Source organism: Phascolarctos cinereus, unplaced genomic scaffold (genome assembly GCF_003287225.1).
Source record: "Phascolarctos cinereus isolate Bilbo 61053 unplaced genomic scaffold, phaCin_HiC Scaffold_8;HRSCAF=390, whole genome shotgun sequence".
In the NCBI taxonomy this organism is placed as follows: domain Eukaryota; kingdom Metazoa; phylum Chordata; class Mammalia; order Diprotodontia; family Phascolarctidae; genus Phascolarctos; species Phascolarctos cinereus.
In genome coordinates this window covers 21,791,073-21,813,289 of record NW_027556291.1, presented here as the reverse complement: position 1 = coordinate 21,813,289, position 22,217 = coordinate 21,791,073, and the positions used below count along the sequence as shown (strand labels likewise).

General features: G+C 41.7%; 1 protein-coding gene across 1 annotated transcript in view; it reads left to right on the top strand.

Moving 5' to 3' along the window:
* Positions 1-2,639: 2,639 nt before the first annotated feature.
* The window catches only part of LOC110193009 (connector enhancer of kinase suppressor of ras 2-like), a 556,515-nt gene continuing 536,937 nt past the window's right edge, over positions 2,640-22,217 (top strand). Inside the window, exon 1 of the mRNA XM_078147936.1 lies at positions 2,640-2,703. Within this exon, the coding sequence (XP_078004062.1) occupies positions 2,640-2,703 (64 nt within the window). The remainder of the gene's footprint in view (positions 2,704-22,217) is intronic.

Genomic DNA, 22,217 nt, shown 5'->3' with positions numbered 1-22,217 from the left:
GACTGGAACTTATAGTGCATGAATGGCAATAATTTGAAAAGTACCTGGAAATATAGGCTGGAGCCACAATCTGAAGGACTTTAACCACCAGGCAGGGTAAATCGTTTCTAATTTATCCTAGAGAAAACAGGGAGCCGCTAAAGAAGCTTGAACAAGAGAGTGACATGATCTAATCTGTATTTTAAGAAGATTGGGGGAGGGAACATCTGTGGGGAGGATAGATTGAGAGGGTGTTGACTGGAAGCAAGGAGACCAATTATGATATTTTCAATAATCTACCTGAGAAGTGATGTGGCCTGTACTATGCTGATGGTTGAATTATGGAGGAAAGTGATGAGAGATTTTGAGGAAGTCAAATAGACATGACTTGGAGATTGATTGGCTGTGGGGCTGAGGGAAAGAATAACTCTGAGGCCACAAACTTGAGACCAGAAGGATGGTAGTACCATCAACAGAAACAGGGAAGTTTGGAGAAGGAATGGGTTTAGGGAGGAAGATAATGAATTAATTTTGTATATGTTGAGTTTTAGATTCCTATGAAATATCCAGGTGGAAAAGTACAGCAGGTAGTTTGTAATGGATATTAGAATTTAGGAGAAATATCAAAGCTGGATATGTGGGGTTTTTAGTCATCTGCATATAGATAATCATTAAACCTGTCAGAACTGCTAAAACCAAGAGAGAGAAGATGGGCCACGCCAGAGTTTTGTGGAGTGCCAAATATGTATGTATCTGTCTTCATGATGGGAAAAGGGATGATGATCCAGCAAAGGTTAGGGTTAGACTGAGAAGGAATGGACAAACAGGTTGGGGGAGAACCAGGAGAGAGCAATGTCATGAAAATCAAGGAAGGAGAGACTTTACAGGTTGGGGGTGGGTATGAATTACCAAAGTCAGAAGCTTCAGAAAGGAAAACAAATTTTGAGTATTGAGAAAAGCCCATTTCATTTAGCAATTAAGAAATCATTGGTCTATGTGACCCTGCAAGTCACTTAACCATGATTGCCTCCAAAAAAAGAGAGAGAGAGAGAGAGAGAGAGAGAGAGAGAGAGAGAGAGAGAGAGAGAGAGAGAGAAAAGAAAAGAAAGAAAGAAAAGAAATCATTGGTAACCTTAGAGAGTGCATTTTCAGTTGACTGGTAGAGTCAGAAACCAGTCTGCAAGGGATTGAGGGGAGATACACACACACACACACACACACACACACACACACACACAAACACAAACTTATACATCTATAGTGTGGGTAAATCCTCAGCTCTCCAGAAAACTCAGCTATCTGAAACCATGAAATAATTTTTTTCTAAAGAGCTAATGTTTTGCAGTAGTTATATAGCAAATTAGTCAGCCTGGGTGATTTTGCCCTAACTTTGCCATTGCAGACACAAAATTGCATACACTGAAATCAGCTCTGAATGTCTGGCAAAAGCCTTCCATTAATGCCTTTTGGGGCATAGTGAAGTTCCAAAGCACTTCAGCAATGACATACCCAGCACTGGTTTGGCTACAGACCCTATTTAGCAGAGGAATAAGAACTGAGATCACCCAGCCAAAGTGCAGTGGATACTAAACTGGTCCTAGAAGCACAATTTCCTTCAGAAACAGCCCTGGTTCTTTGTAGGTTGGAAAATGGAACCTCATCTTGTCAATATGTGATCCTTCTTTAAAAAGTGAGCTCTGAATTTTTTCCCCCAATCTTTTAATCCCCCTCTCTCCCCACACCCTCCATCTCACAAATAACAACATAATGTCTTTACTCAGGTCACAGTGCTCTGGGCCGATGTGGCACCTGTGGCTAATTATGTGAGAATGAACAAAAGTTCATTAGGCATATGGCTCTCAATTTGGAATCTGTCTATAAATTCAACAATAGAATTGATTGACTTTGAGAAAATAAAGCCTGGGGGGTGTGGGTAGGGGAGGTAAGGAGAGGTTAGAAAGGAGAGGGGCCACTGATAAAGTGGACTGCACTTCTAACACTGAGTTTTAGCTCTTTATTTCTCACAAGTGTTGAGTGTTGAATCTAATATTCATTTTGAGATTCAAATTAGGGTCATTGACTCCAAGCTTCCGGCAGCATTCTGCATTATCAAGATTGAAGTGCCCAGGGTTGTGGGCGATGCCAACTGAATGATGAGATTTCTATCTTCCCTTTCATTTGAGTGACAGTCAGCAGATTTGCTGCGAAGCCCAGACAAGCAGTCACCAAGTTATAGTTGTGTTGTTTTCCTCAGGACCCGGAGCTGATTGGAAGGAGGAAGCTGCAGACAGACAGACAGTTCTGAGCCTGGCCTCCCCTCTGGGAGGGGTTCTCGAATGGGATCTGTCTGGGGTGTGAGTGGCAAGGGGGTTGGCCAGACTTGTAGTAAGGGTATACATACTGCACCATTTCCTGATTCAGTGCGCTCCAGTCTGTTGCAGGCTGCGTGCAGTGGGGGGGGGGGGGCCAGAGCTGATCAGTGTGTAATTTTATACATTACTGAATCAGTGCAGGAGAAACCTAGAGGGACGCGACACCATCTCCTCTTTGGGCTGCATTGTCAGATCTCTCCAGCCCTCACCTCCAAGCCATGCTCTGAAGAAGGAAGACGCTCTCTCCTCCTTCTCTCATCTTGGTAGGAGTGAGAAAGTCATCTCACCATGGCTCTGCTCATAGAGCCTATTAGCAAGTGGCTGCCTAAGCAAGTGGCGGATTGGCTGAAAGGTACGACCGTTCTCTCCACATATTGTCTTTCTGTGTGTTTTGCTGCCCGAGTGCAATGTGCTGCTGGGCTTCCATGGGGTGGGTGGCTTGTTTTCGGGCACTAGTTAGTTCAGTTGGAACTGACACCAACCCCATATGCTGTTTCAGCTGGTGATTCCTCCCCAACCTAAGTGACTGAATCGAGGCATCTCACGGCTGGCTGAGAGAGAAAGCATGCTGCTGGGAGCCTTTGGGGAAGGGGGCTGAGGGGGCATGGAACGCTTTGGGGTTCAGACGCAGGCACGCCTCTCCAATGTGCCTGTCTGAACACTTCCCTCTTTGCTGCACGAACATCCCTGTCTATCCCCCGTCTGCTTGGCTTCTAGTACCTCTTGACGAGCTCCAGCTCGGCAGCCCCTTAAATCAGGTGATGCGATGCAGTGGTCGTGCATGTCTGCAGGACTTGTGCCGAGTTTTAGGGCAGGATCCTGAGAATGCTGAGGGACTCGCTGCCCGCAATCGGGGCATCTGACTCATGGGAAATGCCATGGGAATGCTCGATTCCCTGGCCTTTCTCTCTGTGTGTCTCTGTCTCTCTCTCTCTCTGTGTCTCTCTGAGTCTCTCTCTGTCCCTCTTCCTCCCTCGCCCCAGAGTTTGCGTGGCTCGGTTTTGAAAACGCGTATATTTCGGTAGCGATCTTTAGTACCGTGGACAGTGCAGTCTTTACCATATTAGGGGAGTGCTCTACAGAGCCAAGCCAAGGGGCAGTCAGTCTGTGCTCGTAGAACATCTTCACTGGGGAAACTCCTTAAGACAACTTAACGGGCGCCGTGACTTAGCTATACCTTGTAGTTTCCTACACGTAGGCAGGAAAAGAGAAAGTGTTCCCTTTGGCTGTCTGGCTGGGTGCACCTTACCTACCAAACGGTTAGAAAAGGGTGAAAGTCGCTGTTAGACTCCTCAGAATCACAACGCAGTGTTTTCAAATGGAGAAATAAAGACCTTGAGAGCAATCTACTTTCTTGGCATGTTTAAAAATTGTTTCTATTGAAGCGCGCCGTATATCCCGTCTCTTTTCTGCTATAGAAAGCTGGAGGAGTGGGGAGGAAGAAGAGCGGGTGAGAAGAATCTGTTTGGAGGAGAAGGCCCCAAGTGGAAATTTTTACATGCATGTTAGCCTGAGATGTGTCAAAAGCCACCTGCCCTCTGAGGCAGTTTGCAGGCTCTGCAGGACTGTGACTTTCCAGTCTTCAGGAAAGCCATCAGAGCCAGTCATCCTATCTAAGGTGTACTTCAGTGCCCTGAAATATGACTGCAAGGCATGGGTCATAGCAAGCTCCCCGCTCTCCCAGCTTGTACCCTTCTATCTCTAATCCTGGCTTCTGGGAACTGAACAAGGTTGGGGGGGGGGAGCTGGTTTCCTTAGCCTTTTTAGCTGTCAAATCACTGTAGTGATTTGCAGGGCTGGTTATTCTCAGCACTTCCTGAATATTAGGTACCTGGGTTTGCAGACGCAGAAAGTGAAACCCATCCTGCACCACCAGAAGAGAAGCCCCCCCCCTCAATTTGGCAGCGTTTGTTGTATTCTCCTAACTGCAGGGCCGTGGGGGGAGGGGGGAAGAAAGGAAAAATGGAGGATTATTGCAGACGAATGTAAATGGTGAGTCATAACCTAGAGTAATAATAATGTGATATACGACTGGTGAATTAAATCATACTTGTTGCTATATTGCCAAACCTGTACTGACACCTCTAGAGCTGACGCCATGAAATCCTCAGTGACGGATGAAATGAAACCCTAGGTAACAGATTTGTCTAGATTGGGGGATTTGCCCAACTTGCTCTCTCTCACTTGGTTTGCCCATTGAAAAAGGACAACTGGGCTGTGGTTTTTCCATAAAGAATTTCATTATTATGTTCTTCAGTCTCCCCTCACCACCCCAATCTTTTAGGATTCATAGGAACTGCTTTAGGGAACCTCACCTTCAGGGTTTCAGCATATCAGCTGCATATCACCTATTACATAAAAGTCTCAGGCAGCCTCCCAGCACTGCCTAACAAGTTTGTAAATGTGGGTTAAAGCAGAAATAAACTATCCATGTTTTAGCTATTCTAAGATGGATATGTGATTTTTGTTAGCACTCTGATTGCCTTGGGTGTATCAGTATTCCAAGCACCCCTGGCTACACCCTCTGGCTCCTAAATGGCACTAATATGTATTTTGAAATAGTGCTTCCAGGGTACATCTGCAGCTCTGAGAGACGCACCTCAAAGCCTCAGTAGCGACAGTATGCCTTTGCTCCTCACTTAACAGAAGGACAATTAGTTCAGAACTAACTTTGCTGTCATCTCCCTGATTAGCGCCACTTTACTGCCTGATTTTACTTGGCAGATGGTCGTTTCACTACTAATCAGGATGAAGCGCCCTATTCCAATGATACCTACTGTCTCTGTAGGAATCACTGTGGGATAACCCACTCAGAAGGATTTACCTTGCAAATAGATTCCCAAGCCTGACAAGGCACCCCAGCACATTATAGTGTGACCCAGCCTGGCTGTTCCTCCTTGTTTAAATGGATTTATTTCAGAGCTGTGGCTATGCCGTGAAAAGTCAGCATTTCCTCGAGTGACCTAGATATAGACCATGAAATGTTCTGCTGTCTGCTTCCAAAATTGGGTCCTCCCTCAGGTTTAAGGCCATTGAACCTTGGCACTCAGTCAGAAACCTGCTTTTTACAACCAGGTCGATCTGGCACAGACAACTGTGTGGATTTTGCTTTGGTTTGTTTTGCTTTTTCCCCCCTCTCCCTCTTCCTTCATAAGGATAGTGTAGGAACAAGAGTATGGAGATTAATTAAGGGGTTGCAGAGCATTTGACTAGACTGTCTCAGCTACATATATCCTTGTGTTGGTACTGAAATAAGGAGTCTAGCAGAAGAGCCTTCCCTCCTTTCTTCCCCCCTCCCCTTTGCCCAGGGAGAGCTAGAGCTAGAGCTAGAAAGATCTCTCAAGATCCAGAAATTTGATTCCTTGATGCCGATCATCAGGTTGTTGCTAGGGATTTATTTAACACCTACTGTGTGTCCAGCATATGCCAAGGGGAAAAAAAATTGAAGCCTTGTTCTTGTGTTATACCCAGTAGTGAATTAATTAAGTAAAAGCCACAGTTAAAAGGTGCATTTCTTTCCCAGCAGCATATATTATGTGTGGTCAAGAAAATGTTTACATGCTGATTTCATTTGCCTCTTTTAAAAGAAATGCAGTTAATAAGCAATGTCCAGGCTGTTTTCCCCTTAATCATAGCCATTTGCTATTGGAGACTGACAGTAAAATGGAAAGAATACTGGACTCACTAAGGAGACATGGTGGCTTCAAGTCCTGTTATTTACTACCTGTGTGGCCTTGAACAAGTCACATCACTTATTCTTCAAAGATCAGTTTCCTCATCTGTCAAATAGTAATGATAATCCTTGCCCTGCCTCCCTAATAGGATTGTGAGGATCAGATGAAATCAGAAATGTGAAAGTGCTTTGTAAATTGTGAATTTGAATGTGGGATTTTTCCAAACCTATTGCTTCACTTATCACTCCTGCTAGCTTGTCTTATGCAGTTTTTATTAGCTTTGTCTCCCAAGGATAAGGAGATCAAATTCAGCTCGTTCTATTTAGCTGTTTGCTGATCCTTATGGGCAAAGATTTGGTAGTGGAGGAGGAGGTTGAAATACAATGATTTGGCTTTTCCTCAGGGTTTCAGTTGTCTGTTCTCTTACCATATCATATGTAGGGAAGCACATTGGCAAGGGAGAAAGAGCCTTTGATTTGGAGTCAAAGGATCTACATGCAAAAGCTGGTTTGCTATTTACAACCTATGTGACCTTGTTTGAGTTACTTTATCCTCTTTGGGTCTATCTTCCTCTGTAAAATGGAAGAGGGTAGACTAGATGATTTCCAAGGGTCCTTCCAGCTCTAAATCTACAGTCCCTGTATCCTAGTACCAATGCTAAGTATGAGGCTGACAGGACCTAGTCATAACCAGCTGCACCAAAGGATGCAGCAATATTCTTTATCCTTTTTTTTATGATAATGACTCCTTAGCTAGAATGGCAATTTATTCATGTACCAAGATGTACCAAGAAAAGCTGAAGGTTTGAGAACATTGATTCAGTCTAATAATCCTTTTAAGTGGCAAAAGACCTGAGTTCAAATCTTGCCTACTCCTCACTTTGCTACTTGTGTAAACTTGGCGAGTGATAATCTTCTAGTCTCAGATTTTTCCATGAATGGGGTTGATAATCCTCACATCCCCTACCTCACAGAATGGTTGTGAGGGAAGCACTCTGTAAACTGTAAAGTGCAATAGAAATGAGAGCCACTATTGTATTCAATGATAATAGCAGATTCTGATTCTATCTAACCAGCAACCTAGGGTTTTCACCAGTAAGGGGATGGGGATGAAGAAGGCTGATCAGCATCTAAGAATGCTTAAAAGAATACAAAGAAGATCAGACCTCTGTTACAACCAATAAATGGATAATATTTTACCTTCTACAAATATTTAGTATTTACTGTGTTCAGAATGCCATATAATAAACAAGGACTAAGCAGCACAGAGTCCTTGCCTTTGAGAGATCTCATAGTCTAATAGGGAGATGCTAGTAGTGTCTGGAGCAGCTAGGTGGCGCTACAGTGGATAGAATACCAGGCCTTGAGTCAGGAAGACTGAGTTCAGATCTGGCCTCAGACACTCACTAGCTGTGTGATCTTGGGCAAGTCACTTATTCCTGTTTGCTTCAGTTCCCTTATTTGGACAATGATCCTGGAGAAGAAAATGACAAACCACTCCAGTACCTTTACCAAGAAAACCCCAAATGGGGTCATGAGGAATTGAACATGACTGAAACGAGTGAACAATAATGTCTACTCTAATTATTTAAATGTTTCGTTTACCTATGTTTAATTCCACTTCGAATATATCTACCATTATCTAGGGTTACAAATAGAATGGAAGTGTCTCCCTAGGTGAAGAAGAGCAGGTAGGTTTGAATTGTTCTCCCCCACCCCTACCCCTTCTCATCTATATGTAGATACCAAAGTTGGGACAGGGAGCTTCTACACTTACTGCTAAAATTGGCTCTAAGTTGCAGTAAGTGTAGAAGGCAGCAAGGTGTGAGGGTCAGCAGTTGACCCTGGAATATATGGGAGAAGTGTAAGAAGAGTGCAGAGAGCAGGTACTGGGTGAGACATTATTAGACGATCCCCTTCCCCTTTTCTAAAGCAAACCAAGGATTTGCCAGCTGAGTTACATTTTAAGGTTGACTTGAAATACATCCAACTCTCAATTATTTGTGATATTGAGGTAGGGAAGTACATATAATGGCATACAGAGATAGTCCAAAACATTGAATAATCCAAAGATCTTGAAAAACCACATTTATTTTGATAGTAAATTTACCTTACTATGTTTTTGCTTGGGTTAAAAATATTAAAATATTCTTTAAGTACACGTTTGTGTAGCAAGAGTCTCCAAGGTATATGGAGGGGGCAGGGAGGGGGAAGGGGAACAGAGGACAGAGTAAGGGAGGGACAAGTAGGGGAAAGCCATCCCACAATTACAGATTTGCTGTGGCAAATGCAATGCAACTAATTGAGAGTTGACCAGAGTGTGTGTGTATATGTATATACATACACATATACATGTATGTATGGGTGGATATATGCAAGTATGTATGTATGTATATATATATGTATGTATATGTATTGCTGCTATGTTTACTCATTGTTTTATTTTTAATTGATGTTTTACTTCTGTACCTGTGGCTTCTGGCAATATCCACCTCCCCAAAGGACTCAATTTTTAAAAATCCAGTAAACATAAATGGCCAGGTCTTATAAATAAGCAGGTTTTCTCAGTGAGGGGATTCAATAAACTGTGGACCCAGAAAGCAAGTGTGATTTGTGAATTCCTTAAAAACAAACAAATAAACAAACAATACCCATGGAGAGGGTTTCCCTCCTTGAAAAGAAGTATCTTTCTGAGTTTGTCACTCATATCACAACTAAAATCCAGTTACCATGGACCACCAATTTGCCATTAACTTTACCAGAGAAAAGAAACCTGCTTGTTTTGGGGCAGAGACCATGTCTGATGCTTTCACTGAGCTCCTGATTAGGTCTGTACTCCTCAGCTCCTATGCTGACTCACAGGCAAAAAAAAAAAAAAGCTATGGCTGTACTCACATTTGGCCACGGAGCTGGCTCTTTGTCATTTAATTTTTTGTTTGTCCATTTTAATGACCAAGTTGGTTGACTGACAGGCATGACTGGCCATGTACTGGTTCTATCCATACAGATGGGCCATTTTTTCCATACGGTGGTTGCCATTTCCTAGGTTCTGCCTCTTTCTCCTTGGCCTTTCATTTTCCCTCTTAAAGATGGAAATTCTTTTCCATTTCCATTGTGAGCAATGGAAGCCAGGCCAGCTGTTCAGCCATATCAGTAGGCCCTAAGTGATTCCAGTTGCCCATTCAATTAAGATGTTCAAAATCATGACTGATGTGGCTTATTGTACAATAATATGCTCATATGGCAATGATGGTCAGTTTTGTGATAGATCAAAGTAATTGGATCAATGGGTCTATTTTGGTGGAGTTTGGTGGTTGTCTATTGATGAAAGTATAGCTGTCCCCAGAGTGTCTCATAGGCACAGGCTAAAAAGAAGATGGAAGGATGGTGGGAAGAATTGGAATGACACAGAGAAGACCAGGAAAGCCCTGAGTACATAAGCCCCAGGATTTTATGGAGTTGTTTATTAAATCTTTTAATAGTTAACCAGAAAAAAGGGAGCATTTTGACAGTAAATCTAGAGAGGAAAGGCTTAGGCTTAACTGGGGATGTGGGAATTTCCTTGCACTGTATTACTGAAGGTTAAAGATTAACAGGATTATTTTACCTCTTTAAAAATGACTTCCAAATGAGATACCTCTGTCAGTGTTTCACTGCTGTATGATATTAATAACAGACCCTCAAGTCTCCCTGGTATTATAAAGTTCTCTCTGGTATTATAACAACTTCTTTCTTTCATTATAAAGTTCTCTTATTTACTGTTGGGCAGCTCATAATCACAGAAGCATATCTTAAGAGTCCTTTATAATCCCAGAAAGAGAGAATCTTTAATATCAGTTTTTGTTATATTAAAAAAGCATCCTTTCAGGAGTCAACAGAAGCATCCTGAACCATCTTGCTGTTGATCTAGATGGTCCCAGAACTAAAGTTCATTAGATAATTTTGCATAATACTCTGCTTGACTTTGCTGTTGCCCATCTGGCAACAATCAAATATCAAAATATCAAGATGTTTCTGTATATTTGGGCCTCCATTTTGGAATTCAGATGTCCGAAAAGGCTGAAGGACAATATTTGGCTGGTATGAGTAATATCAGCAAGATGGCTAAACTGGTTTTGACAGATTGAAATGTTAGTGTCTATCCAATAGGCAAATGTGTATCTAAAGGCAGCCTTATTGGTAGGCAAGGTGATTTGAGGGCTGTTTGTCCCAAAGCATCTCCCTCCACTGGCCTAAAATTCTACAATTAGAAATTCATTCCTTTGGGTTTTGAAAACTTTTGGGTCTTCCAGAATCCACTATTCAAAGAGGTAGGTGTATAGCTAAAGCCAGCTTTATGGGTACACAAAGTGATCTGAAGATTGCTTGTCCCCAAAACATCTCCCCCTACTGGCCTAAAATTCCACCATGAGAAATTCATTCCTTTGGGTCTTAAAATTTTTGGTCTTCCAGAATCAAATACAAATTCAAATACAAATCAGTTTGTGAACAACAACCCTAAATCATTATCAATATTAATCTTATAGATCATGGCCCTCCTGGAATAGGTTTCAGGATGGGTAGTTGGGGGTACAGGGGGAAAGGGAAAGGAAAGAGTGTGGAAAGGGTTGATGGGAGAGCACAAAACCCAAATCTGGCCTACCTCATAATTTTGTTTTAGGGCTAAGGCTAGTTGTGAGGAAATTTAATAATTAATTTCAACACAATTATAATGAAGAATCCAGTGCCTCCCACTTTAGCAGTTACTTGGGAGCCATACTGGAACATTAGTCCTAAGATGCCTAAAGCAACCCCCCTGCCTCCCTCTCCCTCCATATTTCATGAGAGGTTAGTTTTCCTGGTTCTTTTTGAGATATACTCTTATCATTGCAATTATACCAACAGAATTAATAATAATCAGATTGACTATCTCCACATCGGTGATTTATATCAAATGCCTCGGTGTGTATGAAAAGGCTATAAGAAGAGGCTGTAGAATTGAGAGCACTTCAAAACCTGCCTTATTACAACTCTTCTCTGATTGTCAGATTCAATTGATCATATTTTAAAACCCATCCCTAGAAATCCATTCTATCTTCTTTAAAAAAAATATGATTTCTGTTGTAGGGTTCATGGGAACATACACGAATAATATCCAATCACTGGATCTTCTAAGAAGTTTGATAGAATGGGCTTTTGCAGTAGATTATTGGTACCTAAAAGTATTCATGGATTTTCCCAGGACCAATTAACATATATTCTGGCAATAGAAACCTTAGGCCCTTTCTTTTATTGAGTCTATGAAAGATACAAGGAGGCCATATTTTTAAGGCAAAATTCCAACTTTTGGATATTTAATCTGATTTTAGAAAGTCTCCATTCATTTTACATTGGAATTAGAGAATGTTAAAAACTTTGAAATTTAGTCCAGTTGTTTCTTTGTAGGAAGGTGGAAACCTAGGCACAGAGAAATGACTTGCTCAGCATCATCATTTTTTTTTTTACCAGGAGAAGTCAATACCTTCTTCTGTTTCTTCAGAGGACAGTCCAGCCTCTGGCTACTATAACTCTTATGGTATCTTTCATACTCTCTGATACTTGTTTGTAGGCACCATGGCATAGTGGAAAAGAGTCAAGGCACCTACTGTGTGACCTTGGGTAAGTCACTTCCTCTCTCTGGACCCCAGTTTCCTCTTCTGTAAAATGAGTTGTACTCAATGGTCTCTATAGTATCTTTTAGCTGTAAGCTTCTCTAATTCTTTTATCTGTATTAATTTTCTCTTCAGAACTAGATTCTAAGTTCCTTGTCCAGAGGCAGATACCTCTACCTCTCTGCGCCAAGTGCCACCCCAACAATGACCTAGTACAGAGTTGGCTATACCACAGGTACCCAATAAATACTTGTCTTTGATCCCAAAGATCATAAAGTGGCTTTAGTCCGGTCCTTGTTTGGCCTGAATGTTTAGGGATGTCAGGAATCTCCTTGGGATGAAGATTCAGAACAGCCTGGAGACTGAGGGTCACCCCCATACAGCAGGGCCATTCCAGTATTTTCCAGATCTCCAGTTACTGACCAGAGTTGAGTGTAACAACACTCTCAGTGGAGGCATCAGAATGGGCCCAGGCCTTGAGGGTCTCTCCAGACTTTTTAGGGAGACAGCAGGGGACAGGAACAAAACATGACACCAGGACCTCCATATTAGGTACCTGAGGGACATCATGTTTACTGTTCAGCCTACCATTTAGTAATAAGTGTACTCTTCTGAAAAGCACCCACTTTTCTTACGAGGTGAATCCAATTTTAACTAAACCTTTTAACTAAAGGCAGACATTTTATTTGTATAGATAGCCTCTTCACCGGCCTTATTTGTACTTAACCTTTAAAAAACACTTAGAACATCAGAGCCGTAAGAGATCTTAAGGATCATTTTGTCCAATCCTCTCATTTTTATAAAGGACAAATCCAACTCCCAGAAAAGGGCAGTAACTTAGCCAGGGTCACAAAGCTAGCCAGTGGAAGAGCTGCTTCCTATTTTCCAGCCGAATCTTCTTTCCAACCAGACATCTCCATTTCTCTATCTCAGTATTTATTTTGTACAGATCTCATATTTACTTATCAGTGTACATGTTGTGTTCCTTCCCACAGAAGAATATAAACTCCTTAAAGGCAGGAACTCTCTCATTTTTGGTGTTTGGATTCCTCACGGATAGCACAGTGCCTAGTATATAAGAGGTACTTAATAAATGTTTGTTAAATTGAATTGAATTTGGAAACTGAATTAAGCCACAAAAAAATATTACATGGCTCCTGAAATGATGTCAGAGAATTTCCCAGCTGTCTATAGCCGATTAATGATGCTGTTTTGTGTCTTCAAGTACATTGCATAAAAAAAAATCAAACCTTGGTTGCTAAAAACATATTTTTCATAAAATTGATGGCACTAACACATTTCCTGGGCACAGCATGGTCACTAAGCCTGATTTTTAAAAAGAAAATGGCCTTTACTTCGATCGTGTACCTTCTGATAATAACTTCATGTGAAGTAGGTTATTCTGAGTTGGTACTGATTGATCGCAATGATTATCTGCAGAGCAGCTGGTAGGGAAGGTGCTTTCAGAAATGACTGTTCATATATAAACACTCCTTTCACCAATGCAACCAGATTTTATTATTATTATTATTATTATTATTATTATTATTATTATTATTATTATGACTAAAGTTCTCGGGTCTCAACAGGAGATGCAGCCTTGGAAATACAAAAAAAAAAATAAAAATAAAAATTAATTCAGTTGGTAAGCTGATTAGCTGGGCTGCATTGATCCTCGTTCAGAATAATTCTATGTTTAGATGAAGGGTTTTCCTTAGCATGTAATTCCCTGATTTCCAGCTGGCTCATAAAAGAGGGAAAGGAGGGAGGGAGAGGGAGTAGGGCTGTCAGTGACGCCAGGGGCTCATTAGCAGTCCCATCACACAAGCTTCTGGCGAATCCCTTTCAATCTTTTTGCTTTTCATTGAAAATCAACTACCTGCTTTGTGGGAACATATCCTGGTGAATCCCCCCCCCCAATTTTGTGCAATCTTTTAAAACAATTATTTAAATTGTGGGCCCAGTGAGAAACCCCAGGATATGACAAGGTTTTCTGGGTGTTGAGTTTGTAATCTCTCAGCTTTGTTCTCTCCAACCCCATCTTTTGGCCGTCTGCTACAGGCAAGAGAATTTCAGAACTGGAAAAGCACTGTGTCTAAAAGTCATAGGAGAGGCCAAAAATATTGGCTGGATTTGGAAGCCAAAGGAAGCTCAGAGATAACAAAAACCTTTAAGCCTTGGGTGAATTTGTGTGTGTGTGTGTGTGTGTGTGTGTGTGTGTGTGTGTGTACGTGTGCGCATGCGAGCACTTGTATTTACACCCACCCCTGCCCTTAAGACAAAGTACTTGTACCATCAGGCATAGGCCAAAAAAGAAAAAAATTCTTGCCACATTGCCCTTACTGGCCAATTGGAGAAATGAAATGAGGCATTTACTGTTCCAGTTCAAAAATAGCACTTGGATTGATTGAGACCTGGGTTTCTGATTCCCATAGCTCATGCCAGCTGTGACCATGGTACAGATTCAGTACTGGATGCTTCTTAGAACCCTTTTCCAATCAGCTAGTCATGAGGAAACAGGAGGTGAACTAAGCTATTATTCCCGCAGGGCTGGCCCTGATCACCTCCCCCAGCTTACCCTTCTCAGTGGCATCTTTGCTCCTAGCAGAGCAGTTCTGATGCAGCCTACTAAGAAGGCCAGGGTTTCCTGGCCAGCTACTGATAATGGGGAATGGGGAATTGTTGTAAAAATCCTAGACCAGGTGGTCAGTACAAAAACCAGACTGTGGTGAGCAATCTGCCCAGCCCTAAGTGTTTGTCCCTCTTCCCTAATGAGATTCATTAGGCCCTTGTCCATGGCAGAGGAACTTCTATGGCTAGCTTGCCTCTCCTAATGGACCCACTCAACCTTTGCCTTCATGAGGAGATGGAAAAAATGGTGCAGGCCAAGCTGACTCTTTTGCCTTGTGAAGAAATGGAATTTTTTCTCCTTTAAATGCTACTAGAAGGATCAAAGCTGATGATGAATATGGACATGTTCTGTCAAGGCCAAAGTGTTTTACAATACAGGGTATTATTCCATAGCATTGGACCAACCTGATGAAAAGAAGAGGGACACCCTCATTCATTGCTAGGGGCACTGTGCTTTTATGATGCTGGAGGTATATAAGGGGCAGCAAAGTATAAGCTCAGAGAGGAAGTGTCCTTTTGTGAGAACCTTTGAGGTCTGAGAACCTGAGTTTGAATATTGGCTCTAGCACTTACTACCTGTATGGCATTAGGAAAGAACTTAATTTCTTTGGGTCTCAGTTTTCTCTCCTGTAAAATGAAGGGGTCGAATGAGGGAACCTCTAAAAGTCTTTTAGATTTATGATTCTATATTATAAGCTCCTTGAGGCCAAGTACTGATTCATTTATGGCTTGGTTTCCTCAGCACCTAGCACAGTGCCTAGCACATAGGTGTTTAATTAATGTGTGTAGAATTTAATTGAATTGAAGGTCACAAAACTACAGTAGTCCAAAACTTTGAATACAGTCAAAATTGCCACATTCAAAGCTCCCATTGTAGCCCACCCAGGGAAAATAATAGCTCAAAGAAGGATTTCACTTCAACTTATGCAGAATCAACGCAAAAACCATGGCAAAGACTTTGAGAAATGAAGAGCTTGCCTGTCTTATTTGAGGAGGGAAAAATCAATAGATTGTCAAGTCAAGGAAAAGGTTATCTCACAGGCTAGGTCAAGTATGATCAGAGTAGGTATAGCCTTCTATCAGGAAAAAGGGGCCAGGCCATCTAGCTTGATGATGCCATTGCCCCCATTTTAGGCAAAGTGGATAGCCATAAGATGTAGGGATAGGGGAAGGCCTCAAGAAATGCCCTCTCCTTAGAATCAGGCTGAAAACCAGGGCTGGGAACAGCAATAGGAGTAAAAAGGAGGGAGATAAGGTAGAGATAAGAATAATAGTAATAGCCAACATTTCCATAGTGCTTACTATGTACTATATGTATACTTTACAATTATAATCTCAGATGATTCTCACAATGACTTTGAGGTAGGTGCTAGTTTTATCTTTATTTTACAGATGAGGAAACTGAGGCAAACAAGTTAAGGAACTTGCCCTGGGTCACACAGGTATGCCTTAGGCTGAATTTGAACTGCTATATTCTTGATTCCAGATCAAGCATTTTCTCCACTGTGCCACCTAGATGGCCTATGGAGATGGGAGTAATGACTTAGGTCAATCATCACATAAGCCTCAGGTAACCTCTTCCTATAGTTACCTCTTTCCTCTCCAAAGAGGACTATCCCAAATCTGGCCTCAGTAACTAGCTCCCCTTCCAGGTATGGTGTTCATCTCCCCTTTTTCCTAGCTAAGGTCAGGGTATGAATTAGGGATCACAGGATTTTTGAGCTGGAAGGAACCTTAACAATTACCCAGTCCATACCCCTCCTTTTACATAAGAGGCTTAGGGAGGTGGGGTGACTCACAAAGTCACATAGTAAGTGGTAAGCAGTGAGATCTGAACCCAGGTCTTCTGTCTTCCAAGTTCAGTGTTCTTTCTATTATACCACATTGTGAAGACTTTCTCCCCATTAACCTCTTTAAAGAAGAGGGAATTCCTGCAGGTAACAAGGAGAGGGATCCCTGACCCTGTCCTTGTCCTAAACCCCTTTAACCTAATCCAGATCATCTTTGTCTCTGGTGTTTTGCACCTATGAACTCAAATCTAAACCATGCCCAATTGCTATAAATAGCTTGAGAGAATTAGTAGCTTATCATAGATCATATAACAATAGTAATCATAATAATAATTCATATTTATTATAGTGCTTTGAGGTTTGAAAAATGTTTTCTATACTTTATCTGATATTAGAGTTGAAGGGAACTAGATCATCTTGTTCCTTCCTCCCTCCATTTTATTTTATTTTATTTTATTTTATTCTTTGCTTTTTGGTGAGGTGATTGGGGTTAATTGACTTGCCCAGGGTCACACAGCTACTGAGTATTAAGTGTCTGAGGCTGGATTTGAACTCAGGTCCTCCTGACTCCAAGGCCAGCTCTCTATTCACCGAGCCACCTAGCTGCCCCCTCCCCCATTTTACAGATGAGTTGTTATACCACAAAAAAGATATCTGGGATTTCTAAGCATAGAATACATAAACATATTAAATATAGACTTCAATACTTTAGTGATTTGGTGTTCTTCTAGTTTGTGGATATTTCCTTCATTGATGTAGATCCCAATCCATCCATGCCTTCTCATCCTACAAGACTCTTATCCCTGTTCTCCCACAGTTTTGCTACATTGTGCTGGAGGGCATCCTCTATGTTATAGGATCCTAGATCTAGAATGGGAAGGGACCTCAGAGGTCATCTAGTCCATCCTTCTCATTTTACAAATGAGGAAACTGAGGTTCAGAGAAGGGAAGAAACTTGTCCACGCTCATACATGTAGTAAGCATCAAAGGCAAATTTGGGACCCAGGTCCTCTGATTCCAGAACCAGTTCTCTTTCCACTCTACCATGCTGTCTCCTGGGCAGCAGTACAACACTTGAGATGTCCATCTGTTATCCCTTGCTCTTAATACACGACCAGTCCCCCTTCATTTCCTATCATACATTTCTTCCATGATATCCCTTAAGCTTTGCTATCTTGAACATACAATTATGTTGTGGCCTACATGCACTCCCATGTGTATTTCCCATTTTCCTTTGAGTTATTGCCCTTTAGGTCATCCACAACTGTGAATCTTTATAGATTGTGGCATTCCAAGATTTACAACCATATAGTATCACCAGGAGAATATTTGTGCTGAAAAAGTGGGGGTTTTGGCTGGGTAGCAGGGTCATTAAAAGTGCTGAACAGGTTTCTAAATGCAATTCAGACTACTCTAGCCTTCATATTAAATTCTGGGCCCGACATATCCATCTTCAGTGTCTGTCCCAGATATATACTGCTGGACTAACTCAACAGAATCGCTATCTAGTTGCATAGCACAGTCTGGATAGTAGACATTTTTTATCTGTTCTGTTTTTCCTATATGGATTGCTAGGTTGATCTCTTTTGAATAATCTTGAATTTCATTGAGGAAGCCCTATAACATTCTAGGACCTAATGCAATCAATATAGTAGTATCCACAGAATCATATGAGGGAACCCCATTCCATTTAGACCTATATCAATTGACATTCATAACCAGATTATTGAACAGAGTTATATCTGTGTTCATATTTATAAAAGACATGAAGAAAGTCTAAATAAACATATATATTATATATATATACATATATATATGAAACAATAATATTATGCAGATAATTTCTTGGGGCTTAATTATATTCTCTAGTTTTGCTGGCATGAACCTTGCTGTGATAACCAAACTTGAAAAGAATCCCTCTAAATACTGTCATCCAAAATTTCTGTTTATGATCCATTTGATTTTTTACAAATGGGTTATCAACGCTTTTAGGGTCTCTTTGGAATCTGAAACTGAGGGGAAGCTGTTTTGTCTTGTTGTCTCCTGTTAAGCCTGCTGTTTTCTATTTCTCCTGTCCTGTTTTATAGTAGGATATATTCCAAGAATATTGAGTTAATGGGATCAGTAATGGGTTAAGAAATCTTTCTGTTCGCTCACCCTTGCTATTTATCATTGAAAGCAAAAACTGAAATCCAGGGCCCAAAGAAGATAAACCTGCTTGTTTCCCAGAAGGACTATAGATGTCTGATCACCTACCTGATAAACAAGGTACATTTATTTACATGCACGTGCGCACACACACACACACACACACACACACACACACACACACAGTGGGGGGTGGAGGAGCATATGAATTAATCAATTCTCTTTCCCTAGCTGTAATAGGCACCTAGGCGGCACACTAGATAGAGTGCTAGGCCTGAAGTCAGGAAGACCTGAGTTCAAATTCAGTCTCAGACACTAACTAGCTGTGTAACCATGGGCAACTTCTGTTTCTCTTACTTTCCTCATCTGAAAAATGGGAATAATAAATGTACCTACTTCTCAGGGTTATTGTGAGGATCAAATAAAATAATATTTGTAAACTGCTTAGCGCAGCTCCTGGCACATAGTAAGCACTATATAAATATTAGCTATTATTTTATGGCTAGAATACTGTCTTTCTCCTCTAACCCATGATTCTGAGTCACTAATAAACTCTGTAGCTTTCTTTATAAATGGGTGGGAGAATGTTTTAGCAAGATTTAGACTGGCAAAGTACAGTAAACTCTCAGCAAAGCTATATGTAGCAGCTTCCTGGTATTTTTAGTGTTCTCTATTTCTACGTGTGTTTCTTTGAGGAGGAGGTCTACTTGATTGGTTTGATAGTAGAACAGATTTACTCAGGATAGAAGTTAGAACAACACTAAGCTCTTCTTGGGAAGGAATTGAGCAGAGCTTTACAAGTGGCAAAGATTGGTAGGGGGTAAGGCTGGGTCATGCATAGATTTGGCCTTTGGCAAAATGGTGATGAGATAGTCTATACTGTTTACTACCATCCCTAACTTTGACCCCTCAGGACTGTGTAGCCAACGCATGTTCTAGACCTTTCCATCAAACCTTATCTATCATAAAAGGTGTGATGGTTGAGGCAGTATGTGTTTTAGCACATACTGTGAGTATGCTTTAAGTATAATATTGATCTTTCCCTCACTGGAGAGAAATATCATGGCCTTAATGCTTAGCTAATATGGGGGAGGGAGGGAAAAGAAGGAAAGAAAGAAGATGGAAGGATGGAAGGAAGGAAGGTAGTAAAGAAGGAAGTGAGGAAGGAAGAAAGGAAGGAAAGAAGGAAAGGAAGGAAAGAGGAAGGAAAGAAAGAAGGAAGGGAGGAAGGAAGGAAGGAAGGAAAGAAGGAAATGAGGAAAGAAGAAAGGAAGGAAAGAGGAAGGAAAGAAAGAAGGAAGGGAGGAAGGAAAGGAAAGAAGGAAAGAAGGAAGGCCTTTTTGATCATTGGAGTTGTCATCCCAAAGGGGAATGGGTTGCCTTGGGAGGTTTTTCCTCACTGGAGGTTTTCAAGAAGAGACTCTCCCTAGAGATGTTGTAGAGATGATTCTTGTTGAGAAATTGGTTGGACTAGATGTCCTTAGAGATCCCTTCTAACTCTTACATTTTGCAATTCTGTAGTTTTGTGATTTGGGGAGTGGGTCTAGTTTAGACTAATTATTTGAGTTCTTGGAAGAAAGGATTGTCATTCTTTGAAAAGTTAAGTCCTTAATTACTTCACGTAAAATATATTGAGTACTTGTTATACACAAGGAGGCGTGATAGTTGCTGTTGAGCACAAAAAGATGACTAAGACCTTTCCTGCCCTCATAAAAGCCAGTGTCTAGAAACCCCTTTCATTCAGGGCAGTATAGATCTGCCATGAAAGAAGTCTAGAGGGCTATGGAAATTTAGAGGAGTTACAGAGCTTGGGGAAGACCTCATAGAGAAGGCAGCTTTGAAGATAGGCCTGGAAGGATGGGTAGAGTTTTAACATACTAATATGTGAGGAAATTCCAGGGATACAAACGATTAAGAAATAGGATCCTTTTTTGTTTCAGGATAGTGCATTACACATAGTAGTCACTTCATAAATGTTTGTGGAATCGAATTGAATTGTTGAATGAGTGCTAAGAAAAGGTTACCTTCTAATTCTGCCTGCTTTCTGTTGGCAAAGGTATGAGGGGGGACTATTGAAAGAGAATGTGCAAAAAAAGCACGGAGCCTTGAAAGTCCAGGGGCAGATCACAGATTACTATTACTTAGTACTTAAAGATTGGCCATGTAGACCAAACCCTTCATCTTCCTCATGAGCAGACTAAAAAGGTAGAGTCTGATTTGGCTGGAACTTACAGTGTGTGAAGGGAAGTAATACTCGATAAGGCAGGAAAGGTATGTTGAAGGCAGATTATAGAGGGGTTGAATGCCAGATTTTGTCTTCTACTGAGGGAACAATTGGTTTTTAAGTAGGGGAGTGATTTGGTCAGAACTGGAAGCTGTGGAATTAGTTCTAGATTAGAAAAAGGAGAGCCTAGAGGTAGTGTGGGTAATTGGACTGGGCTGGATGGGAGGCTAGTACTATGATAAGAGGATAATAGAATTGAAAGTCATGCAAAGGACCTTACAGGCAATTGAGTCCAATCTTCTCATTTTACAGACAAGGAACCTTAGGCCCATAAAAGGAAAGTAAACTGCCCAAAGTCACACAGATAGTTAGCAGCAGAACCAGGACTGCAACTTAGGTTCTCCAAATCCAGTGTGAGATTGCTAGTCAACAAGAAATGAATAAAAGGTAACACTGGGTGGGCTCAGCTAAGGTCAAATAGCTTGGATTCACATTTGACAGTTCGAAATGATGTTGTCCAGTAGCTCAGTGGCTGAGGGTCTGCTCAGATCTGAGCTAGCATGTGTTGGTAGAGCTGGATTCTGGGGCTTTCTTTTGCCTTGGTTTTTAATTACCAACTAGTGATGTAGCACTGAACATATTTCAGAGACTTAAACTGAAAGCATCAGCCACCAAAGAGTTCCATTTCTGATGGTGAAAAGGAATTTGGGAGATTTTTTAGGAGCCAGAGGGTTATATTTCCAGCAGGAACCCATTTATTTTCTGAATTGTAATGTTTAGGTGTTGGTTTGAAGGGGAAATTTCTATTCAGCCAACATTCTCTCCTCTTCTGTCTCCCCTCTGTTCCTGTCCCCTCCCCATTATTTCTCCCCTCCTCTCCTTCCTCTGGTCTTCTCTCTACCCTCCCCTCTTCATCATCTCTTTCCATTCCCTTCTCTTCTTTATCTTCTACTTTCCCCTCAACCTCTCCTCTTCTCTCCCCCCCCCTTTCTCTTTCTTCCCCTTCCCCTCTCCTGGTCTTCTCCCTTCTCTTCTCTTCTTTCTCCTTTCCCCCTGGCCTGTTATAACATCCCTTCCCTTTTCCCCACCTCAGTTCTACATTTATCCCACATCTGCTTTGTAGACACTGTGCTAGGCCATAAAAAGATAAAAATCAAATCCCTCAAGAAGCTTCCACTCTGTTGGGGGGGAGACTGCAGATTCATAAGTAATTACGAGGAACATGGACGAGGGGGAGAGCGCTAACAACAGGGATATATGGAAAAGCTATCTCCTCCCCCTTCCCGACCAAGGGAGAGTTCATTTTTGAGGTCTGGGTTGAGATTTAAAAGGGACTAATCAGGAATTACGAGGCAAACGGGATCATGTCTTTGCCAATGCTTGAACAGCAAGCAGCCCGCGATTAATTAGCTGAGATCTGAGATCTCTGCCTGTTGCAGGTCTGGAGGAATCCCTGAGAGTGTACCTGGAGTGCTTTAAGGTTGCTAAAGCACCCGCCTACATGCAGGTGCCACACACAACAAAACAACGAGTAGGTTGATACTGTTAAGCTTCTCTTCCCACTCCCGCCGAGAAGGAAGCCCAGGCTCTGGGCCTCGGGAAGGTTTTCATTTCCCCGGGGTCACATAGCTAGAAGTCACTCCGTGTTAGAGCAGCAGGTCGCTTGGGTTTCCCCGCCAGCACTCACAGGTTGGACGGCAGGCCACGGCGCCCAAGCTCGGGGTTCCGACGGCAATGCCCTAGCAAGGGAGCCTTCTCGGGGGTCTTCCA